The sequence below is a fragment of the Agelaius tricolor genome, unplaced genomic scaffold, assembly GCF_023055355.1.
Source record: "Agelaius tricolor isolate 1412-34295 unplaced genomic scaffold, bAgeTri1.0.p SCAF_1, whole genome shotgun sequence".
NCBI classification, from domain to species: Eukaryota; Metazoa; Chordata; class Aves; order Passeriformes; family Icteridae; genus Agelaius; species Agelaius tricolor.
In genome coordinates, this window is record NW_027269261.1 from 92,483,531 (window position 1) to 92,509,630 (window position 26,100).

General features: G+C 36.2%; 1 protein-coding gene across 2 annotated transcripts in view; it reads left to right on the forward strand.

Moving 5' to 3' along the window:
- ME1 (malic enzyme 1) overlaps positions 1-26,100 on the forward strand; it is a 153,846-nt gene that overhangs the window by 49,380 nt on the left and 78,366 nt on the right. For both annotated transcript variants that reach the window (XM_071443797.1, XM_071443803.1), the window contains exons 4-5: positions 15,510-15,585; positions 16,739-16,900. In XM_071443797.1, the coding sequence (XP_071299898.1) occupies positions 15,510-15,585; positions 16,739-16,900 (238 nt within the window). The remainder of the gene's footprint in view (positions 1-15,509; positions 15,586-16,738; positions 16,901-26,100) is intronic.

Here is a 26,100-nt window from a genome sequence, read left to right on the forward strand (position 1 = left end):
GTATAATTGACATTTTTTTATAATAGTCAACTATTGGGACTCAACTCAAGATTGCATTACTTACTCTGAATATTCAGCTTTAAATCCACCAGTTTAATGAAGAGTATTATTATAGAAGCAAACAGTACAGATCTGATAGCAGATCTGTAACGTGCACCTACCTACACCACATTGTTACGTAAACATAATTTAGAAGACCAGTCTGTATGGTCTTCTTCCTAATTGTTGAGGGGGATGAGGGAAGAAAGGATCCTTCAGAGAGGTGGTCAGGGAAGGAATTTGGACCTGTACAGATAGAAGGTTACTTATACTGGGAATATAATGATGTTCTGCTTCTATTGTAATGCTCATGTTATCATTAAAAACATTATCTCAGAATCTCTATTAGATCACTTCTTGGTTCAGAGCTTCTCTCCATCATTTAAGTTCCTAAAGAAAAAATTCTTCAGTTGCACAAGGCATTTACATAGATATGACAGCTTTTGATTACTTACCAAGAAAGAATCTATTTTTGTAAATAGATTTCTGAAATACAACAGTTCTTTCATCCAACAAGAATAAATATGGGAAAGCTCAATGGAAATTTCCTCTAAGAATCCAAAATCAACTTTTTACATTGTATAGAGAACACCCTGGAGTTTTAGATTCTTGTGTAAACTCAGCATTCAGAGAAGGGAGGTATAATTGCCAAGTACTGCTATGCTGAAGACTTTGGACGTTGTTAAAATATTAGGTGACTGTTTATATATTGCCATTCCTAGAAGGAAAAGCCATTTCAATCAGAATATGATCAGAGCAAGCCTGGGTTGCTGATGCAGTTACACAGGCATGGCAGAGTTCTCTGAAATAATTTCCCAATGCAGGCACAGACTATCAGGCTGACTAGGAACCATTTTTAAAGCAGCTCTATTGGGTCTGGTGCAGTCTCTTAAAAGGCAAATTATGTCAGCTTTGAAATTGTTTACCAGATTTCCTCCTCACTGAAGTGTGTAGTCACTCAGCACATACAAATTTGAGACTTAACCCTTTCTTTTCCTTATGTTTCTCAAAAAGAATGTATTTATTTACATTTATTTTATGTATTTACATTTACAATGATTCAGATGCACGATATTGAATGCAAATGTTGCAAACGTGAGTTCTTTTTTGTTGACAAATATTTACATGCTGAGATTGCCAGCCACAAGATAGCATCACTTTTTAATAAAGAAAAGAAATAGAGAATGGGGAAATATTTATTTCCTGTGACAGAACATGGAAAATGTTAGACCTTGGCATCAGGAGTTGCAGTCTGCTTGCCAGCACAAGGTTGATCCCTTGATACATTTAATAATCTTTTTGTGGTTTTTAATGAGGCTTTTATTGGAATTATTTTTCTTAATTTCAGTGGATGTCTGTGGCATCCAAGTCTCTTCAAAAACCAGATTTTGCTTACTGGAGGCCAGAAACTTGTCAAGTACTCCATGGTCACATGAGCCAAGAAAGTTCAGTTCCTGGAAGTTTTCTGAGACTCTCTTTCCTTCAGATCTGTGGTGTTGTCTTGATTGAGACTATTAGGATGTCTGGATTTATTTCAGACATTTCTGGTTACTTCTTCAACAGTATAACAGCTCCCTTAGGTTTTCTTTCAGCACATCTAGATGTTTTTTCCTCCCCTAGATAAGCATATATTTGTATACATATGTCTATTTAGGGATTTTATTAGTATCTTCATTTAGTTAGAGGTGATTATTTTGTAACATAAAATTATATTAAAAGATGTAACAAAGCACTAGTTTCACAGTTATTTTTCCTAGTATTTTCTGAAAGCTATATAGAATTTTAATCCATAAGTGGAAAAAAGGAAATGTGCAGGCTTTTTAACTGATCTCTTGTAAGGTCTTGACTGTTAGGACAGCATATGAAATCAAAATATTTTGCAATTAAGGGATAAAGAACAGCAAAATTTTTCTTGAAAATAAACTGTTCAAATTCTGTTCTACAGAAGGATCTGGTTTGAGTGGCAAATTATTTTGTAGCATTTCAACAGAGATTTAGTATACCTGTAGAATTTCTTCTAATTTTAGACAACCTTTCTCTTAGTGGCTTCTAAAGCCTCATCATGATGCCAGTTGCAATCTCTCACCAAGGAATTTTGGAATACATTTTGGTCATTTTTCACTTTCATCTTTTGTGAAGATGACAACTGTTGACATATTCCAGGCAACTTTTTTCTCTTTCCTTTTTTTTTTCTCCCTGTGTATAGCCTTGCCATTGAGGTCATAGCATCCAGTAATTTTACTTTCTGGCATGATTCTGATCTGCTTTTACTTTCATCAAGCTAAAACTTTGCTTAGCATTCTGTTGCTTCTGTGGCTTGAAGGTAAGACTAATAGAATCTTCCCAGCAAAATATTTGCTCTGCTCTGAAAAGCTGGAAAAGGAGAATTATCAGAGTGTTGAGCTCCTCTTTTCTCCTGGACAGTCTTGTAGACTGGATTGTTCCCAACATGTATTTAACTTGGTCTGTCAGCAGACAGTAGTGGTGCTGCAGAGAAAGGTGTGATGATCTTGCACAGATGTCAGTGGGCCTCATTTTGGTCATAGAGTGCTTTGTAAATATTAAGCCAGTTTCTCATGTAAGAAGTTATTGAAGGAAAAAAAGTTCTGTCTTGATTTTTGAAAACATAATGATATTCTTCCGTTTATATGCATGTAGTCATCTGGTCTCTCTAGAACTGTTAAATTCGTGGTTTTTCATAATATTTTGGCAATATGTTTTGCCATTTAAGTACAGTGTGAATTTTTATTTTTTTATTAAACTTTCACCTCAGGATAAAATCATGAATGATTAGCCTGTGCCAAACTGAGAGTAGGTAGTGATGACCTAGCAGTATGAAATATAACATCCTCCATGGTTTTTGTAGGTACTTGGTGCTTGCATGTAGGTACAACCTACAGTACTTGGAGGGGGTGGTATTTACAGAAGTAGCACTTGGAGTTGTTCTTCCATGTAGTCTTGTCTGAGTTGGAGCTTTATCTATTATTAGCCTCTTCCTGTTCTCATAAACTTCATACATGATTTCTTCTGCAGGTAATATTTCAGGGACTTTTGATCACAGTCATAAAAGCTTTATCCTAAAGCACATCATAAGCATGGAATTTCTGGCTTTCAGACCTAAGTTTGTAGGTGCATTGCTCTGTTTTTTCTGGATGGAATACATCTTGGCTGTGAGCAGGAGGAAATGAGACCATCCCTTCTCAAAACATAACTCTCAAAATGTTTGGCAGCAGTCAGTGTTTGGTCATTCTTAACACAGCCTTCTACGGAAGACGGCTAGCAAGACTCAGTGCTCTTCTACAGACATCCTTGGTGGTTTCTGAGCAAGAGGGCCAAAATTAAAATACTGGCCATGCCTTTCTGTTCCCTTGTTCACTTCCTTCACAGAGTCCTGGATGTTTCCAGGGGATCCCTGTCCTCATTTGGCTTGTACTGTTATTTTTTAAATAATTTCTACTATTTGTTGTGTGAGGTTAGAACTGAGTGATCTCCCTTCTCCACAAATTTGGGGGACTCAAATTTATCTTTTCAAAGGCATCTGCACTTTGAGCTAATGGGAACTTATTTCTGTGGATTTTGGCATGTGATTATCTTTCTCATTTCATTATATCCTACTAAGACAGTCCTCTGAAACAAAGAAGTTTCATACAGATGCTTTTCACTAAATGGGAAAGACAGTTTGTGTGACAGTAAGTAATGCAGTATTTATTAGAACCTTCTTGTTTCCTTTACTAAAACAGTCATCTTGTGGATCTACGTGCAAAAGACTGGACAAAAAGTACATGATCCCAAGTGAAATGTCTTTACTCTCACTAACATTTTCTTTCAAGTGCCAATACCACATAAAAGGTAGGCTATATTCTTTGCAACAAATAAACTATGTATCTGCATTTTAAAATAAGGTATTATTTTGGCATGTTACAGTGTCATATCAGCAACTATGACTTGTATCAAAGTATAACCATGTTACTCTTCAATGTCTTCCTATTTTCCTGGAGTTTTTGGGAGATTTTGACTCTATGCCTGCCTTCTGGTTACAAGCTCCCCAATTTCCCAAAGCAGTATATTCCTTAATGAAATGTACTTTTAAGAGCAGAGATTTTATTTCAATTTCACACCCTTACTTGGCCAAAGATTCCACTGGCAATACTAAAGTATCAGGTCATACAGTACAGGAGAGGTCTATTTATTAGCTCTGTCTAACTCTATACAAACCATATTTATCTACTAAAATTTTCCCCTCATGAAACAGCCTCTGTAAAACAGACAGATTTTTAGTTTCCTAATTGTCAACATCATTTGACTTTGAAAACAAATCTTAAGAGTCATTTCCTTTCAATAAGAGAACTTTAGGTTTCCTTAGTTCAATACCTTTTCAAGGGCAGCCTATCAAATTCCATGCAGTGTCTGCATATGGTGTTACTCCATCCTTCCTTTTGTACAGAATGATAGGTATAGTTGCCTCCCTTCTGCCTTGAGTGGCTCTGGGACAGCCCTGAAGTTGTAGGTTGCTCTTTACAGTAGTTTGCATGTTGTATCCATCTCCATGGACTGGGATTCTGACCATTCTAGTACTCATTTAGGACAACCCAGACAGTAGCAGCTTGTGTCACATGAATAAACAGACAACTGTGACAGAAAACAAGCACATTGCAATTCATTGCTTGGGAAGTACTAAGAAAAATGTGTGGGTATCTTTCTCCCTTCCTAGAGCTATGCTATGGAAGGGAAAGAGCTTCCTTCCAGATACCAGTGGGATGAAAAATAAATGGTGTTGCTGCATGTGTTTACAATTAGGTATCACCAGCAGCAGGGATTTTTGCATTGGTAACATGAGCTTGTAGCAGAGAACTGTTATATTTGACTGATAAACATCTAGTGCAGGGTTTTGTTTTAATATTGAGATCTTCTCTGAGATAGTGGAATCCTACTCTGTCCTTCTATGCAAAGAGTTTTCCATGTCCCCAGTAATTCCTGATGTTATCATCTGATACTGCAAAACAAGGTACCAGTAGTATTCAGATGAGATGCCAGTGATTTAGAGGCATTACACTGCTTTATTAGCTCATTCTGTATATATTCCAGCCCACGCCCAGAGGATGTTTTCCTTTAGGGGTGTGCTTACACTGGAGTTTCTCCAGCTCCCATTTTCTGTACATTTATTGCACGTCCTTTGGCACCACCCAAATCCCCTGCTTCCCCATTCAGCAGCTTCTCTGTTCAAAATGCTGTCATTACTCAGCAGTCCAACACTGTCTCATTGTTGCATTTCCAATACAAGATATTTAGTAGCTTTTAAAAAAACCCTACAGTAATTCCTGTAACTGTATTTGGTAAAGTCCGAAAGAGGAAGGAAAACCCTCGTAAAATCACTGCGACTTTGCAGTAGCTTGGCTATTCTAACATCACAGTTTTCTGTCTCTATCTACAAGCTTTCTAAATAGATAGTCTTAAAATGAAAAATCAAAACTGAAGACAAAGTATAAATATTTTCAGCCTTTAAGAGCATAACAAATGGGATGATTGTGGGATGATTGTGTGTTGTAATACATCTTGTGTTTCTCTGTATTTATAGCTAGTTGTTTTGGTCCAGGACCTTTTTACATACTCCATTTGGGAGAGCCATATGCATAGGAGGCTTCTGAAAAAGACAAGAAAAAAAAAAGTTTTGGAATAGAAGTGGACCCTTTTATTTCTTGCAAGGCACTTTCATCCCTTTTTAGCAAAGATTTACAGCTGCATAAAATTGTTTTCTTATGGGCACAGCTGAATTAAAAATGTCAGCAGTGTTAATTATAATATACTTTAAAATACTAGGTCAGAATAACATTACTGAATCTATTGTAGAGTAGCAGTAACATCATGTAATTTGCAGCTGCGTGGAGAAAGGTTTGTGAGGCATCTGACATCCTGACCACTGCTCTTTGAGTTAAGTGGTGGCACTGAATGTCAGTTCTGCTTTTTGGCTAATGACTGTTAGGTAATTAAGCCACATGCATGAAATTCACTGTCTTTTAGAAAATGGTGGGTAAGAGCCTGCTGGGAGCATAGATCAAATAGATAAATGTGCATAAATCAAACAAAGCAATTTGTTATTGTAAGAAAAGCAAGGACTTCCAGCTGAAGGCAGACAGTGATATAGAAGGCTTAAATCAACTGGCAGAAATAAGGGAAACATTTACTGAGAAACACAAAAAAAGAAGAACAAGCTTCAGTTTGTACTGAATTAGAACCCATGCCTTTGGCACAAAGATGGTCAAAAGCCAGTTCACGTTTTTGCTTCTTAATTTCCAAAGTGACTACTTTTAACATGAATTTTTGTTTAGTCTTAAAGAAGAGGGGAGTTTAGGGGCTCTCACATCTTCATTTTAGTACTCTAGTATACTGAAATTAACTATTGTTTTTATCATTCTGGTGGAATTTTCCACCTAAAGGAAGAACTTCCTGTTCCTGTGATGAAGCTGTAATGCAGCTTACCGAGACACAGCAGCACATTTCCATTCCAAAAGTTCACAATATTATGACAACTTTATTGTATCAGAGGGTGTTTTTGGTTGCTTTTAACTTTTCTCTTAGTGTTCTTTAGATTTATTGAAAGCACATATGAATTTACAGGCTTGCTGCACTGTATGTTAAGGGTCAGGTTATTCATACAGCCTGTGTTAGGCAACAGTATGTCTGAGAGTTTCCCTTGGTCATCCAAAAGAAGCTTCTTAAACATGACTTGTAGATATTTGTCTCTGGCAATGAAAATATGGAACATGGTTTGCTTTCTGTTCAAATATTTTTTTTTCATGAATAACTAGTATATGAGTATGGGGAACTTGTCAGTCTCAAGAAAATAGTGTATTGAAAAAGATTTCCATTTTGCCTTACTCTGCAAGAAATGTGCCTATTTCTACTTTTACTTTGCCTCTTAACATAGAATGTAGCAATGCTCCAGTTGATGCATTGAAATGGGATTCTTCATGAGGGTGGCTGTAATGCCAGTCATTTGGTGAATGGTTTGTTCATTCAGTCTTAGAGTGAAACAAATGTCATCTTTGAAAGATGACATAAAATATGCCACGTGGGCTTCCAAAGGCAACGTCCTCAGAAAAGCTGGTGTGCTTTCTGACACTGAACTTGAGGCTTTGATTCCCTTGAAGAGGCTGGAAGCCCCCTAATGACATTTCACAAACACTTCTGTTGTGACTGCTAGATGATGATATTTGAATACCCATGGGACTGGCTCTGACTCCTCGCTAGGTCCTTTGTGTCCTGTGCTTTGTTTCCTGTATGTGTAGTGAAGACCAGCAATATTAGGTTGTGTTAGCTGGGATTGTTGCATGCTGTGTTTTTTCCCAAAATGTTGACCCTGACTTCATGAAATGAGAATCTTTACATGGGGTCATGACTGAATTTTTATAAAAAGGAGGAAAAGGATGAGGCTATTTGCCTCTGTTGGATGAGGTTAATATATTACAGATTTTTAATGCCCAAAATGTTTCCTTGGGGTTCCATCTATTATAATTCTTAAATTTTATGATAAAGGCTTCTAGTAATTTTAATTGAGTCAGAAAACCATTATTTTTTTTCTTAAATATATTTGATTAAAACCACTTTGTATAGGTACTATATATGTCCTGTGTTTTTCTGGAAAAATATTAATACTTCTTCTGTGAGTGAATTTCAGAAAATAACTGGTGTGTTGGAACTTTGTTAACATCAGATTACATAAGTCTTAAGAATAATCATGCTGCTTCTCAGTTTCTCTGACTGAGATAGAGCTGGACCTGCAGCTGTTTTCCCTATGTTAAAAGTTGTTATTGAACACAATACTAAAAATTCAGTCTGTCTCATACATTCATTCATGCTGTAAATTTAACAGGAAGTAAGTACAGAAATAGGGCTGCTCATCAGCTTGTTTGCATTTTTAAAAATGTGCACATGGTAAAGGGAGATTTGTACTTTTTCAGAGTTCGAATTTTCTGCAGTTAGAGTCAGCTCTACTAATGGAAGATGGTGTCTCATTTCAGAAGTGACTTTTGCATTGAAGTTGGTAGGATATGCCATAAGAATAAGCATTTTTTAGTAAGTCTTTACTTTTATCCTGGTTAATAGTTACTGAGAGCAAATTATGGTGATTTAAAGGTCAGTTAAGAGGCCCTAAAGGATGTTATTGTCTAAATACAGGAAATTTTCCATGTTCCAGTGACCCAAGGCAGCACAAGTTGTTGAAGTAAATAAGGATAGTGATCTCACTTGTTTGAGTATTTCACAGTTTAAGTAGCATTTAAAAGTGTTTTTTTTTTTTTAGAGAAGCATCACCAGCATTGCAACATGATGTGTTTATGGCTTTCTACGCAGTTAACATTTCCATAAAATAATACAAACGTGATAACTATTGAAACAGAACAGTAGGTTATTTTTTGTCTTAAAAATGAATGGGTCTGGCTCTGATAAACTGTTCTCTCATTCACAGTCTTCAAATACTTCTATTTGTGCCTATTAGAGTGTAAGTAATTAAGTTATTTATTGAGCAACTGTCAGAGAAATTTAAGTAACTTCTGGAGCAAAAGAGCTCCAGTGCTTAAACCATAGCATTTTGCAGAGTCCGCCTTTTCCTTTGCAAACAAACACATCCCATTGAATTGCTGCTGTGTGGTTAAGCTGATTGTTTAGATTAGTGATACTTTAGGAATATAGTAAAATTAATAAATTCATGTTTTAAGGAGTGACTATAAAAATATTATTTGATTTAGTCTTTCTGTATGAAAAGGATGCATCATTAGTTTGGATATTCAGACCACAAAATGCTGTGCAAGTAGAGGAGGTGAGGCACTAAATGAAAAACAGTGTTAGATATCTAGATATACAGTAAAGAGTATTTTATATGAGTAATGCAAAATGTCTGCAATGACTAAGTCCATGAAGTTTTTACTATGAAGTATTTTTAGTATAGTTTGAGGTGAACATTAAGGTTTCCAAAATTAACTAGAGATTTTTTGATTATTAGTGAAGTGTCAAGCTATAATTATTCTTGGTACCATGTAAAATTGGTTTTAAAGTTTTCCAGTGCAAGGCTTGTAATGCTGTTACTCCGATTATTTTTACAATATAATTTTTTTGGGGTTGAATGAGAGCAGTCGAGGTTGGGTTGCTTCATTGGGTTGCTTTTTATTGCACCAAAGCCTTGACTTCTTTTCCCACTTCTAGAGCCTATCTGGTGGGCATTTTACAGAGTAAAAGCAAAATGTTTCAAGAAAAAAAGATGTTTTTTGCAAAGATCTGTGTACACTCAAACTCATAATGTAGAGATTACATGCTTTGGTAGCAAGAATCTCAAGGGGTTGAAAAAGTCCAGACCTTTTGGAGAAAAGTAGTAAGACAGGACTGATGCAGGTTTTGTCTCTGTTCTTTTGTCATTTGCCTTCAGTCTGTACTGCTATGGGCAGCTTGTAATTTTTTTTTCACTGTCATCCACTCTCTTGTGCTACAATTTAGAAAATGTCTGCTGTATGCAAGCTCTGGAGCTGGTTTCAGATGCAGAAGGGCAGATGGAGCAATGTCTGTGTGATCTGGCCCTGGCTGCAGGTGTATCAGGACTGTTATAGCAAGTTACATAAATCACTATGTTGCAAATTGTGGAATAGCAGCCCCTGGTTCCCTGCTTCCCTAATCCCACGTGAGGTGGAAGAGGGAATGTGTTGAGACCTGAAGTTGGTTTTCTGAGTAAACCCAAGATGTGGGCAGAAGGAATTTTATGTGGAAGTTCCTGGAACCCATGGGGTTGTTTGAACCAGCTCTTCTGAGTGAGTGCCACCTGGATCAGTCTCTTTGAAGCACACAGTGTCCATTGACATTTGTCAAAGAAACAAGGCAGAGCCATGGACTCTAGTTGAAGATCTTGGGCAGGCTTGAGCGTAGTGTGGATACTGTATTCACTTCTGGCAGCATTGAGAGCACTGCAACTCGCTGGGGCTTGCATCAGGAAAATTATAATCTTAAGTAGCTATCTACCCCAGTTGTATTTTTAATTATTTTATCATTATAATTTATTTTAAATAATGTTTTAACATTTGTACTAAAAGATTTTCCCAGCATCTGAATCTTTGAGTCACTAGAGTTATGTACCTTCTATTTCTCCTAACCTTATCCTTTCTTTTCTGACACTTAATTCCCCTGAGGTCATATTTTCAAATGCCGGGCTTACAGCTGCTGTCTTTCAGGTTAACTTTATCACTTGCCAGCTTTAAAGGCTAATTCAAATTGGATACTGTATGGTTCTGTAAGTGGTCCAAAATGTACTTCTCTCTTCTCTGTAGATGTTATTTTTAACTGTAGTGTCTATTGGAGCATGACACTCACTAATAGGGATTGATGAGCAGCTTTGATGGACTTGGGCATGGGAAAGGAGGCTACAGAGGCTGCCAACACTGGATAAAGACTGTCACGAAACAGTGTTTTTCAGAAGAGATTCTTAAAATAAAACTAAATGTTGGTTTGCTTGTGTAGCTGAAGATAGACTGTTCAGAAGCCTTGACATAAGCATTTCCCATTTACAGGGATTATGAAGACTGTGTTTTTCTGTATTTTAATAATTTCCCTACATTCTTATGCCAAATTGGGCATGTGAGTTGCTATAAAAATATAGGAGACTTTCATTATTCTGTTATGTTTAACAAAGTAGAGTTGGCAGATGTTAGCATCTGCCAACTGTCTTTTGGAGTATTTGATGTCCTCTACAAAATAGATTTTGTAATCAGTAGTCATTTACAAAACCAAATGCTAAGCATGAAATAACACATAATATTTATAAACTTTTATGTCTTTTCAGGATTAGTATCTTACTCTCATTGTCATTCATATGTTGCTTGAATTTACTTTTTTATGAACTACATCTTACTCATGTATAGCTCCACACTTTCAGAGGTTTTAGCGGTACCTACTGTTTGCTTAATGCTCCTTTCCTATTTGATTTTTGTTTTTGTCTTTGTTTTTCTTATTACAACTTTTTCTGTTTAAATATTATTTGAGTATGCCATGTCTAGAATATGTAGAGCCCAGGTTTCTTTAACACAGATGAATTCAGGCTGACAGTCAGTAACAGCTGCTATTTCAGCATCAACTATTTTATATATTGAAAAACATACCTGTGTACTGCAAAGTAATGAAATTCATCCCTGTACAAAGGAAAAGGTAAAGAAAATAAAGAAAGCTGTCAACAGCTGTGTTTCTTAAATCAGCCCTTCTCTTATATTTATTAGGCCTCAGTGGTCTTGCTATGCAAAGGAACCTGCTATGGTAAGGTGTAATGAAAACATTGAGGATATTTTATATGAAGAAATGAGACCACATTAAACAGTCACAATTGGAATTGTGGTGAAAAAAGAGCAGAATGTTCTTTGGGGAGGATATAAGTACTCTTAGTTCCTAGTACAAAGTTTGTATTGTATTGCTTTTTATGATTTTAAAAATACAAGGGAATTTCATTGGGGACAGGGAAGTAGAAGTATTTTACCTATTCCATGCCAAGTGCAGAAGCTTGGAAGAGTCTAGGCTGAGAAATAAGCTTTGTCTTGCCCCTGAGATTTTTTTTCTTTTTTTTTCTTTTTTTTTTAATTATTATTATTAGGCTTGTTGGTTTAGGCTGCCTGGGGAAGTGAAGTCACCTCTACTGTAACTCTATGTACAGTTCATAATTCAAATAACAGTCTTGAATATGTAGGGTTGTGAGAAAAGTCTGAACTTCTTTTCATTCAACATGTTTGGCATTTTCTGAGACATGTTAAGATTGCCTCCTGTTGTTATAAGAAGAGGAAAGAAAGGATTATTCTGTTACAATGACACATTTTCCTAAAATGTTCTTTAATAGAAAATAGACAAATACAGTGCTGGTAGATCATTGCTTCCTCGAAACATAATAAACAAATACTCCATTTAATTCTGTTGACTTTGTTCTCATAGATGAGAATTTTAATAAAACAGACCCAAATCATGTGCTGTAGAATGACCTCCACATAACTGGTAAAATTTGCTACAGTGGAGTGAGCTCAGTGACCCAAGATAGATCCACCCTTTGTTGAGTGGATCTTGATGTCCTCATGTGGGCTTCCCCCCCTTACTCTTCAGTCTTACTGCTGGTGTGATGAGAAGAAAGGAGGCATAGTTACTTCTTTGTCTAATTATTCCTCTGCTGTAGTTTCATACATTTTCTGGCGAGCTGCAGTGGGTGTCACTAGCAGTGCTTGCTTTGGCTGGGCTGGTATAAGCCAGTGCTGAGCTGGGGGCTCACTGGAGCAAACTGGTTCCAGATGAGCACTTCTGCATATGTGCTTGGCAAGTTCTATCATATGTGCTTGGCAAGTTCTATCATATGTGCTTAGGCAAGAGAATCTGCACTGCACCATATTCAAAATGAGCTCATTAATTAGAACACTGGTCTGAGGCTGTAAGCTTCAGAACAGTTTTAACTTGCAGTTTTGGTGATTGGCCTTCTTGCCTTGCAAGAAAAGATAGTATGTATAACTGAGATACCAATTAAAATAGAAAGGACCACACTGTGTTGTAAAACCTACATACAGTTGCTTTTCCAGTGAGCTTGCCAACCTGGACTGCTCTGAAAATGTGTGCCAGAGAACTTAATCCTGCTTCCCCATAGTTGCTTTTCTTCTTAGAAATGTGAATATGTGTACACTGAAAAACAAGCAGCATATTCTTTCCCATATTTTTTTCTGCTGTGTCTTGCTTCTTTCTCCATGTGATTGTATGTATTACCTGTCCATGTGATTATATGTGTTACTTGTCCATCTGCTTTAGCAGCCCCATCCTGAAGTGCTTTGTCAGACAAGTGCAAGTGCACATCCTGCAGGCCATCTCTTTCTCATCCAGTAGAGCAGGGTGTGCATCACTGGCATGACAGTGCTTATTTTTATCGTTAACATGATGCTGAAATGGATAATTCAGTCATATTTCCAGACTGAAATACATGTAGATCTGAATCCTGTTTAAATCATCTAGCTTGCCCCATTGCTTTATTCTTCTTGTAACTGTGCTGTGACAACCCCAAAATAACTATAATGTCTGCTAGGTAGCCAAATTGCTGGCTACCTTTTCAGCTTTTCAGCCCTATCCCACTTAAAATAAACGTATGCAGTTGGTAATTTCCATAACTATAGCACAACCTCATGGAACAGAAAAAAACCACATGTAATGCTACCTTTTGGTGGCTGTCTGCAGGTAGAATTGCCAGTGAATTCAGTCCCAGTAATACCAGCTGAGTGTTCTTGTGGCTGACACCTGTGAGTCAGGGTTCCTCTTACCAACCTCGTGTATCAACCTGCAGACAGTACTTTACAGAAGAAAAGTGTTTCAGTTAAAGAAATGAAGGATAACTAAAGAGATCCAGATAAAAGAAGAAAAAAAATCATCTCTCCTATTCTGTTCCCTTAAATTTAAGAGCATCTTCTTGGTCAGGCCAGTGTATCCAGAAATGTCTTACACTAAACTACAGAAAAAATGGAGGGAAAGGGAGAAAGAGGAGAGTGGAATGCTTTTGACATCGCTCTTCACACTTCAGCTTCTATTTTCCTTTGTGGCTTGAATCTGATCCTGCTTGAACAGATTTTTGAAATAGGCTCTCAATACTTATTCAAAGGTCCTTACAAATGTTCTAACAAAATTCCTTCTGGAGCAGCCACCCTGCCTTTATTTTCCTCTGCTGGGGAATTTATTCCAGGGTGACCTCTCTCCCTAGCTTGCAAGGAAGAGGGCATTTAGGCACACTGGGCTGGGCCCTGACTCTTTACAAAATCAATACAAAATCTTGCTTCATTTAACACAAATCTATTGGGTTGGTGTAAATTGGAGAATGGAGACAAGGAGAGGCGTGATCCCACAAGATTGCTTTCTTCCAGCACTCTGTGCTTGCTTTCACACACTGTCACAGCTGTCTCTTGAGGCTAGCAATTTTGATAAGATGCACTTTATGATTTAACAGTTCACAGGCTGTTTTATAAAATGATGCATGGTACAATACATCAGAAAGGAAGCATCGTGTATTTTTCTTTGCTGTTTTGTGGATTTCATTGTTAAGGGACATCTTTTTTCAGGTAGATGGCTCACAAATAGATATGCTTGTGTGCAGTAAATACCAGAACTTCTCAAAAGTGTGATAAAATTAACCCTCCTGTCCCTGAAGACCTGTTGCCTCCACTAGGATGGAGAAATTAATTTGCTGACAGATGCAACAATTTAGAATAAGAAACATTATTAAGAAACAACCGAGATACTTTAATATCCAGCCTGTGTGTGTTAGTTCTGAGCATGGGAAATGGACAAAGAGGGAGAATGAATTAGAAATGCCAAGATGAGAGAATTTCTTCTTCTAGGGAAAAATGCGTAAAATGAAATACTTTGGTTAATCACAACATAGCTCACATTGCTTTTTGTCCCAAATAATAAAGAATTTCAGTTGCATATTTTTGACAAAGAAGGAATAAAGACCCTTAAATATGAAATGCAAAATTCAATATAAAAATACAAATTGCATGATAATTTATATACAAACGTATAATGTAATATGTTTGAAATTTTTAAACATATGAGATTAAATATAATGTTTGGACTAATTTTTCTGTCTTGGTTAGTATGCATTTTACACTGCAGGAGATTTTTTGCTTGACTTGGTATATGTGCAGTCCTAGCTGATGAGCATTTTCTTGATTTATTAGTTTATTTAGACCTATAGGACCCACTTGTATGAATATGAGGTCATATTCTGGTAGACTTAGATTTCAATTATTTTTTCAATAATTTTCTCTAAGTTTAGCTTTAAAATTTTTTAAATGGGCAACAGGACATTCTTTAGAATAATTCTAGAAGATGATGCCTTATACTTAGTAATGCAAAGTGTAATTACAAAAATGCATCTTTGGCATGGGCTTCTTCATTGACGTTTCCTTTGTAGATTTTGAGATATTGCATTTAAGTGCATTCATGGTTTTTGAGAGATGATATTTTTCTACCATCTCACATGAAAAAAGTAGATAAGAAATTGAATTAAATGAACTCTGAGTGGACTCAAAATGGCAATCTAAAGAAATAGGGAGGCTGTTTTTCAAACACATAACTGAATGCTCATGATTTATTTTATGTAATGATAATATCTAGCTTATTTCAGGTTTTGTTTGCAGCTTAAAGCTTTGGCCTATTCTTGTTTGTGAATATTAGGACTTCTGGGGCAGTACTCATCACTGTCATAGGAGGAACTCATTTTGTGATCAGGGACAACAAAAACGCAGATGATTAGTTTACTTATTCATACAAAATTAAGCTCTACTATTGAACTGAATTTATGTATCTTAGAAACACATTTGCATTAGTTTAATGTATTATTTTATTCAGTTATACTTAATTTATTTCTATTATATTGATTTATAATTATTTAGTTACCTGTTTATATGAAAAGTATTTTTTTTTATTTGCAGAGGTCTTTTTATTTCTATCCATGACCGGGGTCACATTGCTACAATGCTTAAATCCTGGCCAGAAAGTGTCATCAAGGTAAGTAAGGTTTTAGGTGCATAACAAAGCTAATGCTGTTTTGTACCCAAGATGAATTGGTTAAGATATTTTTAATGAGCTTTTTATCAGTTTAGATTTTGGTGATTTCTTAATTCATTTTTTCAATAGAAAGAATGCTGTTATAGCCAAAGTTTGAGTCATTTAAACACTTTTTAGCTATAGGTGTCCTTTACTGATAATTGGTCAATTGCATTGAATATTATGTAAAAAAACACCCTGAATGCTTTTTCTGCATTTCAGGAAATCAAAGAATGGTTGAGGTAGGAAGGTCCTCATCTAGGCCGTCCTCCTGCTCAAACGAGGTCAGCCAGGACAGGTTACTCAGGGCTGTGTCCAGCCTTTGAGTTTTGAGTATCTCCAAGGGTAGAGACCCCACATGATTCTTGGCAACCACACTCTAGAGTTTAAGTAATAGTTCTTCACTTACAGTGCTTCATGATCTCTCTTAAAAATCTTTAATTTCCAACTAAAATGGCTTGCTACTGAGTATGACAAGAAAATTATTGTGTTGCCAGCTGTTTGCCATACTGAGCACTTCTCTCCTTTATTATAAAAAGTCTTATTAGCATAGGCAGTTTTTGGGGATTACTAAATTATTATATTTCTGTCAATAAGAACACATGCTTCCTGATATATATAAGCATGATGGAATGTGTTATTTACTCAAGGGAGGAAGAGGTAGATCTTTGAAGGTTAAGAACCAGGTAATTGTAGACAGCCATGACAAAGGCCAGTAGGAGTGACTGGCTCTGGTTCTGCTGAAAACAGACATGACAAAACCCAGGAGTTTGTGGTTCTTTTTTTTGTGGATAACTTCCTTTCCCTTCCTATTCTGTTTTCATACTGTTGACAGAAAAATGTGAGAGGGAACAATGCCAGTTCTCTTGTAATGTAATACTAAATCTCTTGTGTATTCTTAAAAGTTTTATGTGAAAGTCCCATTTAGAGTGAAGCAAAGGTCTAAAATAGTGTAAAAAACCCACAGTAAAACATAATAAAACAATTTTTTGCTTTTCTTGTACTGTTGAGTTGTTTATACATGTAAAAAAAAATTATGGTAAGAAAATAATGGAATACTTGGTACATACAAGCAAGGAAGTGATTTTTACCGTACCTTCATTTCTTCCTCCAGGCTATTGTGGTGACTGATGGTGAACGTATTCTTGGGCTTGGAGATCTTGGCTGTTATGGAATGGGCATTCCTGTTGGTAAACTGGCACTTTATACAGCATGTGGAGGAGTAAAACCTTATCAGTGTCTACCAGTGATGTTGGATGTGGGAACAGATAATGAGGTAACTCCTTTTCTGAGGGGTAGTGAGGGGTTTTTGTTATAATACTGGCTTGATTCTGTGCAAACTAAAAAGTTGTAAGAAAAATGTCTCATCCTAATATACAGTGTAGATATACTCATCCTAATGTGCAGTGTGGACTGTTCTGTAATGTTTAAGTAATTAAGGACACTGTTGTCTCTAAAAATGTGCTTCATTCACTGTACATGTTAAAATAGGGTGTAGGAAATTTGGTCTCAAGAAGAGGAGGATGATAGAGTTAAAAATATAATTCAAAGCAGCATTCTTTCTCCACTTCTGTCACAGAATTTCTCTACAGTGATTTTCGATGTGAACTTTGAATTCAGATTCAGAATAACTATTTCATTTTGGTGAAATGCTTGAGGCTGTAGTCTGATCTGTGCTGGCAAGGGGTGTCTATGTAATTCAGTTGTATGTTCCCTTTAGTTATAAAAAGCACTGTAAATTTTCCCCAAGTGAGGTTCTAGTGCTTCAGGTAGGTGGACCTTACCCTCTTTAACTTAGCTTCCCATTTGTGTGAAATTCAGCGGTTTAAACTTGTTGAGAATTGACTCTCTTCTTTACAGTACTCTTGGGATTACTGGTTAATTACTTGGCCTTGATCTTCCCCTTTTTTTTTTGTCTGAAAGAATATTGCAATACTTGAAGACTCTGAATGATGTCAAACTAAAAAGAAAACCACCTGCAATGTATTTACACTTTTGTAGACATAAAGATATTGTGTTATAAGTGATACATGTGTTAAACTTCATGCATGATAAATGTATCAGAGATTTATGTGTATTATAGCTAAACAAAGCATTCCTGCACCAGTAAATTTAGCTGGGGCTTTGGGATTGTTGGGTTGGGTGTGTGCATCTTCAGCTTTATACACACGCCCTCAGCCCTGCCCCAGTGGGGTCATTTAGACACTGCATGATGAAAGCATTACTGAACAAGAAATGTCTGCTCCCCTCTCTCTCTGTCCCACCAGAGCCCCCTTCTAAAAGCTGACAGGCTTTCTTGTGAGATGTATCTGAGCACTGTAGCAAGTAGCCATATCAATTCGCATATAAGTCTCATTAGCTATAAAACATTTTTATTTTTGGTTTGAGCAGTTATTTTGGTTTTGAGCAGTTGGGCCAGTTTTGTAATCCATTAATTAATGTTTCTTGGCAGTTAATTGCATCAGCTACTTCTGTTACTTCAGTAGGTTTTTCATTTTGCTTTTATGCTGGTGTTTCATTGCAATTTTAAATTTTTTGTAGCATATTATTTGCTTGAAAGATATCAAACATCTATATATACAAACATCTATATATACACACAGCAACAGCAAAATGGGCTTATTCATGTTAGTAGCCCAACTTTTATGTCACTGTTCTTGTGATTAGGCATTGAGTTCAATGTCTGTGAAGGAGTGGCACACAAAGTATTACAATGTGCATAAAATTTGTGTGACCTTAAGTTTGTTGATGCTCTGAAATACCTTCTGATCAGGAGGATGCCTTTTGTTTGGTTTTTTTTTTTTCATTTTGGGATATGGCTTCTTATTAGGACCATAGGGAATGAGACCTCTGAATTTGGCTCTTGGGTTGGGAACAGGTGTGACTTTGTTGCTGTACCCCTAAACTGATTACATGACATGGGCCTGATAGTTATTCATTAATGGGAGCTTGGATATAGTTCTCAGGCTTCTTTATCAAAGTCAGGGATCCTATGGCACTATCTCCCTTAGTTTCTTCCCTCAACACCCTTTCTCTCACCCAGTGGCACGCCCCTGTTCCCTCCTTAACACTTATGTTCATGTAGCCAGTTGATGAGTCACTATAGAGAACTGAAATGGCCAAAAAGCATCCACATTTTGCTGTCTAAGCTGATTATATTATGGCACAGAATTGCATTGCAATTCCTTATCTTTAAAGCTAAACCTCTTGAACAAATAAGTGTATTTTTAGGCTGTGTTTTCTTAGTCTAGTCAGGATTTTCCATAGTAAGACACAATCAAAATCACTCTTGCAACTTTTGCATATATAAATAATAATTATGCTGAACATGTTTTTTTAAATGTGCAGATGTTTTCCATTTAGATTAGCTCCTTCTCCCATTCTGTGGGGGCCTCCCTTCTTCAAAGGAAGTTTTAAAAATGTGCTTTTGGCAGCTATAATGCGGAGGTGCACAACCTGTGAATTCTCCAGAAAGATTAATTCTTACCCAAAAGCAGATTTCAAAAACCCCAACTTCACAAGCTCTCATCCTATATTGTTTTGTTGTGTACAGAACTCAAACCACAAACTTTGAGGAGCATCTCACTCAATTTGAGATGGTTATTAAAGTCCTTGTTACTGTTAGTTTTAGCAGAGGTATTTTTAGTTAGGATATTATCCTGTTACTCATAAAATCAAGGAGAGAAAAGAGAAGCAAGTAGAGCATTTTTATACAATTGCCTATATAATAAGCAAGAGAAATAGAAACTGCTTATTTGTGGTTAAAAACTTGACCTAGTAGAAAGTCCCGTGTGACCAAGCCAGTAAATGGTTCCATGTAGTCAGTGTGGGACTGAGTGTCCAAAAGAAGCAGTGTTGACTGCTGCCAAAAATAACAGGCCTGTTTTGTAAGGTATTGACAGAGCGAGTAATTACTGAGGAACATTTTTATTCAAAGCATTTAAAATATTATTTGGAGTACTGCTAGTTATTTACTACAAACCATGGCAATCTCACTAGAAGTTATGCCTTACCAGTAGCCGTGTATGTTTCAGGTGTGAGGATGATGCTTCTTAGGTGGGATTTCAATGCAATGAAAACATACTGAGGCATTAGTCTGAGTGCTGATATGAAAGTGTTGGAAATCCTGAGGTGGTATGACCTCTGGATCCTGAGTGTTCATCTAATTTTGCAGAGATAAATGTTAAATCACCTTGCAATGTTTAAAGAAATAGACTGTGGAAGAAAAATTAATAACTGTCAAGATATACCCAGCTGCAATTTAGTGGAGACCTACCTGAAACACGTGTTCAGCACTGGAAGAGGGATGGTTTAAGGAGGATGGAAAGAATCAAGCTGGATCAAAGGGGAACAGTTAAACATCAAAATTAGAGTGGTGATTGTTTTCTGCTTAAAAGATGTGAATAAACTCTCATGAAATAAACAATGTTGAGACAAGCCTTGTTGGCTAAAAATCAGTCTGGCTTACAGGGATGTGAATACTGGCACTTTAATAAAATCAACCAAACAGCAAAGCCTAGTAATAGAAACCAAGGTCAGAAACTATCCTTATAGGCAGTAAAAAAGCAAAAGACACTAAAGAAAAGTAACTTAATGAAAATAATTATGAATAGTAAGAATGAGGTTTTCTGTTTTTCCTGATGCTTTTCCTTAGTGATGGTACTTATGGAAGTATTAGATTGTCCCTATAAATATGATAGCTACTTCTTAAATGTAAATTTTATCTATCTTAGCAAAAAGTCCTATTTCCCATTTTATTAACAGCAAATGAATATGTTGAAAAAGCTTGAAAAGTTTGTCAAATTCCTTAAATCACAATGTCCAAATAATGCTTTGTCAGTTATTAAAAAAAAATAAATGTGATAAATTTTTTCCCTGCACCATGCTGAGCTGGGTGTGGAGGAAGTACTAGTTTTTTCTTTAGATGTATCTGGGATGAATTGAAAAAAATCAAAAAGATTAGATTAAAGGTAAGGCTCTTACTGAAAATGAAATGATCCTGGTCCAATGAGAGTTTACAGAATTTTGGTTGACTTATTTTTTTACCCTTGAAAGACATTTGAATTCTTACTTTTAAGAAATAAGACTAATGAAAAAGCAATTTAAAATATGTATTTCTGTGAAAAATAATAAAACACTTGTGGGTTTAAGGTATCTTGGGATTTTTTTCAGCTCTGAAAAGTTCAATATCTTTATCAGTGACTTGGAGGCAATATTTTTTTGTTCAAGGGTCACAAAAGAGACATGATCTTGTTAAAGTACTATTTCCAGACAGAGGAGTAATGAAATCTAGCAAGACTGATGCCTTGTGTTACATAGAAGTCAAACCAATGGTGAATGGGTTTATTTTGACCATAAAAATTTTAATCTAATACTGGATGCTTAGCAGAGGAATGAGAACTGTGTTTATTTGATACCTTAGAAAATGGGCTTTGACAAGTTCATGGCTGCCAGACCAATTCTAAACTAATCACATGTGTAAATTCAATACTGGCAACAGCCAGTTGTGGGAGATTTGGAAAGATTGTGTGTTAGTTTTAAATTTAAACCATTTACCATAAATTTTAGATAGAAAGCATCCAGCTCTTTCAAACAGTACCTTTACACAATGTGGAAGAGCCAGGACAGCTCATATTGAAAGGACCTTTTGCACAGGCATTTTCTAGCAGAAGACATTGTGGTGCTCTGAGCAGCAGCACAGTGCCATGTGGATTGCTCAGGGATCTGAGGTCATTCCAGCTGCAGCTGCAATGGCTGCAAAGAAGCTGGACACACAAATATTCTCTTGACCTGTGTAGACACAGCTAAAAAGCTGATGGGTCACATATATGTACCCTTAATGTGCAGATGAATCGTGATGGCCAGTTTGCCTTTAAAAAAATGTGTATCTGAACTGTTCGTCTCTTCTCCAAAGTAATAATGATGAGAAAAAATGGCCTCAAGCTGCACCAGGTGGGTTTTAGATGGGATATTAGGAAGAATTTCTTCACAGGAAGGGTTGTTAAACATTGGAACAGACTGTTCAGGGAAATGGTAGAGTCCCCATCCCTGGAGGTATTTAAAAGCTATGTAGCTGTGGTGCTTAGAGACATGGTTTAGTGCTGGACTTGGCAGTGCTGGGTTAACAGTTGGACTCGCTGATCTTAAAGGTATTTTCCAACCTAAGTAATTCTATAATTCTATGATTTAAGCACTGAAAAGTGCACAAGAGGGAGAAATATGCAGGGCAGCTGCTAAGGCAGCTACTCCTTCCTCTGTGACAGTTCAGGGACTTGTGGGTTGCTATTTCAAGATGTCTCCTACATGCTTGCTTTGGAATATTTTTTTTCTCTTAACTTACTAAAATATTGAAGTACAGGAATGTGATGGTTCTCACAGTTGCCCTAAATAGGTCAATGAGCATGCCCAGGCTGGCAGTTCCAACTCCTCTGGAGGAATCACAGGCATCTGTGCTGGAATATGCAGTCCAGAAAAGCTGAGGTGCAAATTCAGGCTCAGCTTTTCAGCTTATCCTAGCTAGCTTTCTGTATTTCCCCATATTATTTCCAGTTGTTCTAAGAATTTTTAGTAGCCTTCCAAGTTTCATATTCTTGAGGAGTACCTACATATAAATGTGCAAATGAAAGCTGATGAGAAAAAAGAAACAAATCTGCTTTTATTATTCATATTTCAACCAAAATAGAATCCTGGACAGTAGAAAACTGATTATAGAGGAAACCTGCAATTTCATACCTTATCAAATCAAAAATATAGACGTGTCAAGTAAATAAATTGTGCAGAGCTGCAGGGATTTCTAAATAAAAGACGATAACAATTTGCATTCATATTTAGAGTAGTGCCACTTCTACACTTCTTTTTAAATGTAGTAAATATGTAATGGGAATTAGTATGCTCTCTTTATGAGATTAATGATTTTAAATTTAAGTTTTTAAATTTATTATTATTTTAAAAAGGTCCTGTTGCCTTCCCCTTGAATGATGATTGTTAGAACTGGAGACATTTCAGTGATAGTTTTACTGTAACATAGCAATAACATTTCCTGAATTCTATGAATAGAGGTTGGTCCTCTCTATATAAAAAGAGTCTATTTTTGTATCTGGTGCAATATGAGAATCCCATTTCTAAGTTATATTCTCCAGTGTGCTCCCTAGTAGTTTTGCATATTTCTGCAATACAAATGACACTATGTGTGATCAAAGCAGGTTTCCAGATGTGCAGCTTTTCATTTAGGTATGTTGAAATGTTACTGACCAAATTAACCTGGGTGATGGAGAGAGGCTTTTTTTACATGCTCCCAAAATAATCAGGCCAAGGAAAGTGCTCAGAGGTAATGCTGTGGCTCAGTTGTGCTGAGTTCCAAGCATTAATTAATTAATAATAGTTAATTAACTAACTATTTATGAAGTAAATATTCTGTGTATTTTTTTATTTTTTGGTTGCTGCCTGTCTGTGCCAGTCTGGTAGGAGATAATTGCACTTCCCTTTAACAGTTAAGTTTTTTTTTACAAATGGATTTTTTCCCAGTAGATCTTGCTGCTGTACTGCCTTCTCTGGTAGTATACAGTCAGCACTTGAGGAAGGGAGAAAATAGATGACCATTCCTTTCTCTTCCCCTTTCTGAACTTTGAGTTGGCAAGAAAACAATGTGATCGGATGCTAATTTCTCTAGAGTCAGTGTCATGAGTAATTTTTTCCATTCTCCAGTGTTAAGAAATATTGAAAAGTAATATGATATCTCAATTTGAAGTCCTGTCTCGCCCATTGTGAAAGAGAAAAACTGCTTTATTTTGTCAGAATTGGTATTCTCCTTTTAAATCTATTCAGTTATTTGACATGGACTGAATTTGTGTTAGAAGAGGGAATGGACACTGATTTTTTAGATGTGTGCTCTAAAATTGAGGGGGTTTAGTGTTATCTTTCCAGTATGTTTCAAAAGATCCACGTCTAAAATAAATATGGCATCATCAATCTCTCCTATACATGCTTTATTAAAGTAACATGAACACCTGGAACTGTGCCAGCATCCATATTACACTTGCAGATTTAAAAAATGCTCTGGAGAAGGGATGGCACTTACATCCAGGCCCACCATTTTCCCTCGGTGCAGGGACTGGTGGGTAACATATTAGAGTGGATCATGAGTATCTGACAGCTGATGTTCTTCTGTAATTTTTGAGTTTTCCTTTTCTTGCTCTTTAATGCTCTTATTGAATAGCTACAATATGTCTGTAATACATTCACAACTTGAAAATTTCATATGTTATTTTTACTCAGTATTTGAACTCAGATGGGTTGAGAATATCTAAGTGTAGTAATAAATCTAGATTTAGTAGTAATCTAGTTTTATGTGGTAATAAATCAAGATACTGAGATTTCCAGTGTGTTTCAGTCTTCTAAAGGCAACTCTTTGAGTTTGTCTTTTGTCCCTAGCCTTCTGCAATTTTTTAATTACTTCTTCTGTATCTTCTGTCTTACTGTGTATTTCCATGGCTATATTAAATCTTCAAGAAAATTGTGTACAAATGTCTTCTGCTTCCTAGGAATGCATTCTACTAATGATATATTAAGGGAGCTGAAACACAAAACATTGCCTACCCCTTTCATGAAGTAATTGTGCCCAGAGGGAAACAGCATTTCCCACAGTATTTAGAGCTGTTAAAAGTTTTGACTTATTCTCAAATGTAGAAGATCATTTGCTATTCTTTACCATGGTGTTCCCAAGGGAGCATATTGCATCTCCTCTCTTGTTTTCATTTAGCTTCTTTTCTCATATTTTGTTAGGCACACATCAACAGCTGTGAGTACCAGTGCTTTTACCAATAAAACTCAAATATAAATGGGCCTGGATTTTAAACATTTATTCTCTTTAAATATTTTTGTTTCAGAATATGTACACTATCAGCATTTTCTTTAATGTTGCAGTCACTTGTAATGGTCTTTGTTCTTTACTATTGCAGTAGAAAGGCATTCTGTGTTTACATTACTACTGTTATGGTGCTCATCTTCTTTTACCCTAACAGAAGGTGAAAAATACCTTGATCCTCATTTCCTGTCAGTAGCAAAAGTACTTACAGTCCTTTCTAAATACATAAAAAAAATGAGGAAATATTTATTTTTTCACCCAGGACTTACTGTTGTTATTATACAGCAAAATGTTAGTGCATTTTAAAAAATTCATCCACTTGTTCCTTGTTCCAGTATAATTAAATTAAAGGAGACTTTCAAGTACGTATGATCTTTTTAAGATGCATGTTGTATAAGATAATATATTATTGCATATTTCAGTGCCAGATTACATCCACCATCATTCTAAATTGCCTTTCCTAAAGTTCTCTTATGCTTTCATAAAATACTAAAGATGTATTTGCAGTCTTCTTGTAACCATCCAGCCTTTCCATGTTGCCTATGTACTAAACCCAAATCTAGACTTTTCTGGTATACCCACTTAGGTAGCAATGGTTTTGCCTCTTTCTTTCCCATACTTAGGGTTAACTGGAATGGACAGTTATAATCTTGTGTTTGAATTATTAGTCTTGAGAGTCTGGAGCCAAACAAGGTAAGCTCAGAAAGACTTAAAAAGAGACGTGGAGCTTGTCATCTTAACTTAAGCTAATCCTCCTGAGATAATTTTGTAAGGGGAACAGGTGCTGCTTCTTGTAGAGGAACTGTCTCAAATGGGTCTGATAAATTGTATTTTAAAATGGTTTTTAATATTTATTTTTACTTGTTGACTATATAAAGAGCCTAGACTAGTTTAGATCTGGAAGTATCCAGTATAGGTTCTTAAGTTAGTTAACATGAATTCATGCTCAGTTTGCACTTCACTTGCTTCTCTCTGCATCTGATTCGTGGTTACTGTGTGACTCAGGGGACTTGTACAGAGACTGAAACTTGGTTTTGAACTTGTGTCAACCTCTTACTAAAGAAACTCTTATCTTTGAGAAGTGTCATTCTACTGCTCTATGAGAAATGCCATTCCACTGCTTAGTGCGTGAGAAGACCTCAGCAATTGTCTGCTACTTTTGATCTATTTTTATCCTTTAAATATTGTCCTTTTGGCTAGGAATATATGGTATTCTTTTTCTGTGACTGTTAATTTATTATTGTGACATTTGCTATTTGTGATTATTTATTTTGTGAAATGTTCTATTTTGTTAGACCACAAAAAATGTGACAAAACTAGGTGGTGCCTCACATTTTCATGTTTACCAAACAATGTGTTGGCAATGATTTTTAAGACCTGGGAAGCTGAAGAGAGGAGGGTTTTAGAAGAAAGAATATAGGTGGTGACACAGGATTTAAGTCACAGTTTCAGCTGACACTAGAGTGAACGAGCTGTGTACTTTGGTTACAGGCAGTTCTGTCAGTCCATTTAATTTCTTCTTACTTCACTTTCCAGAGCAAGGGGATCTATGAAAGAGGGCAGAAATGCATATCTGGAAATGCTTATTTTGGATACCATGCATGAATATCCAT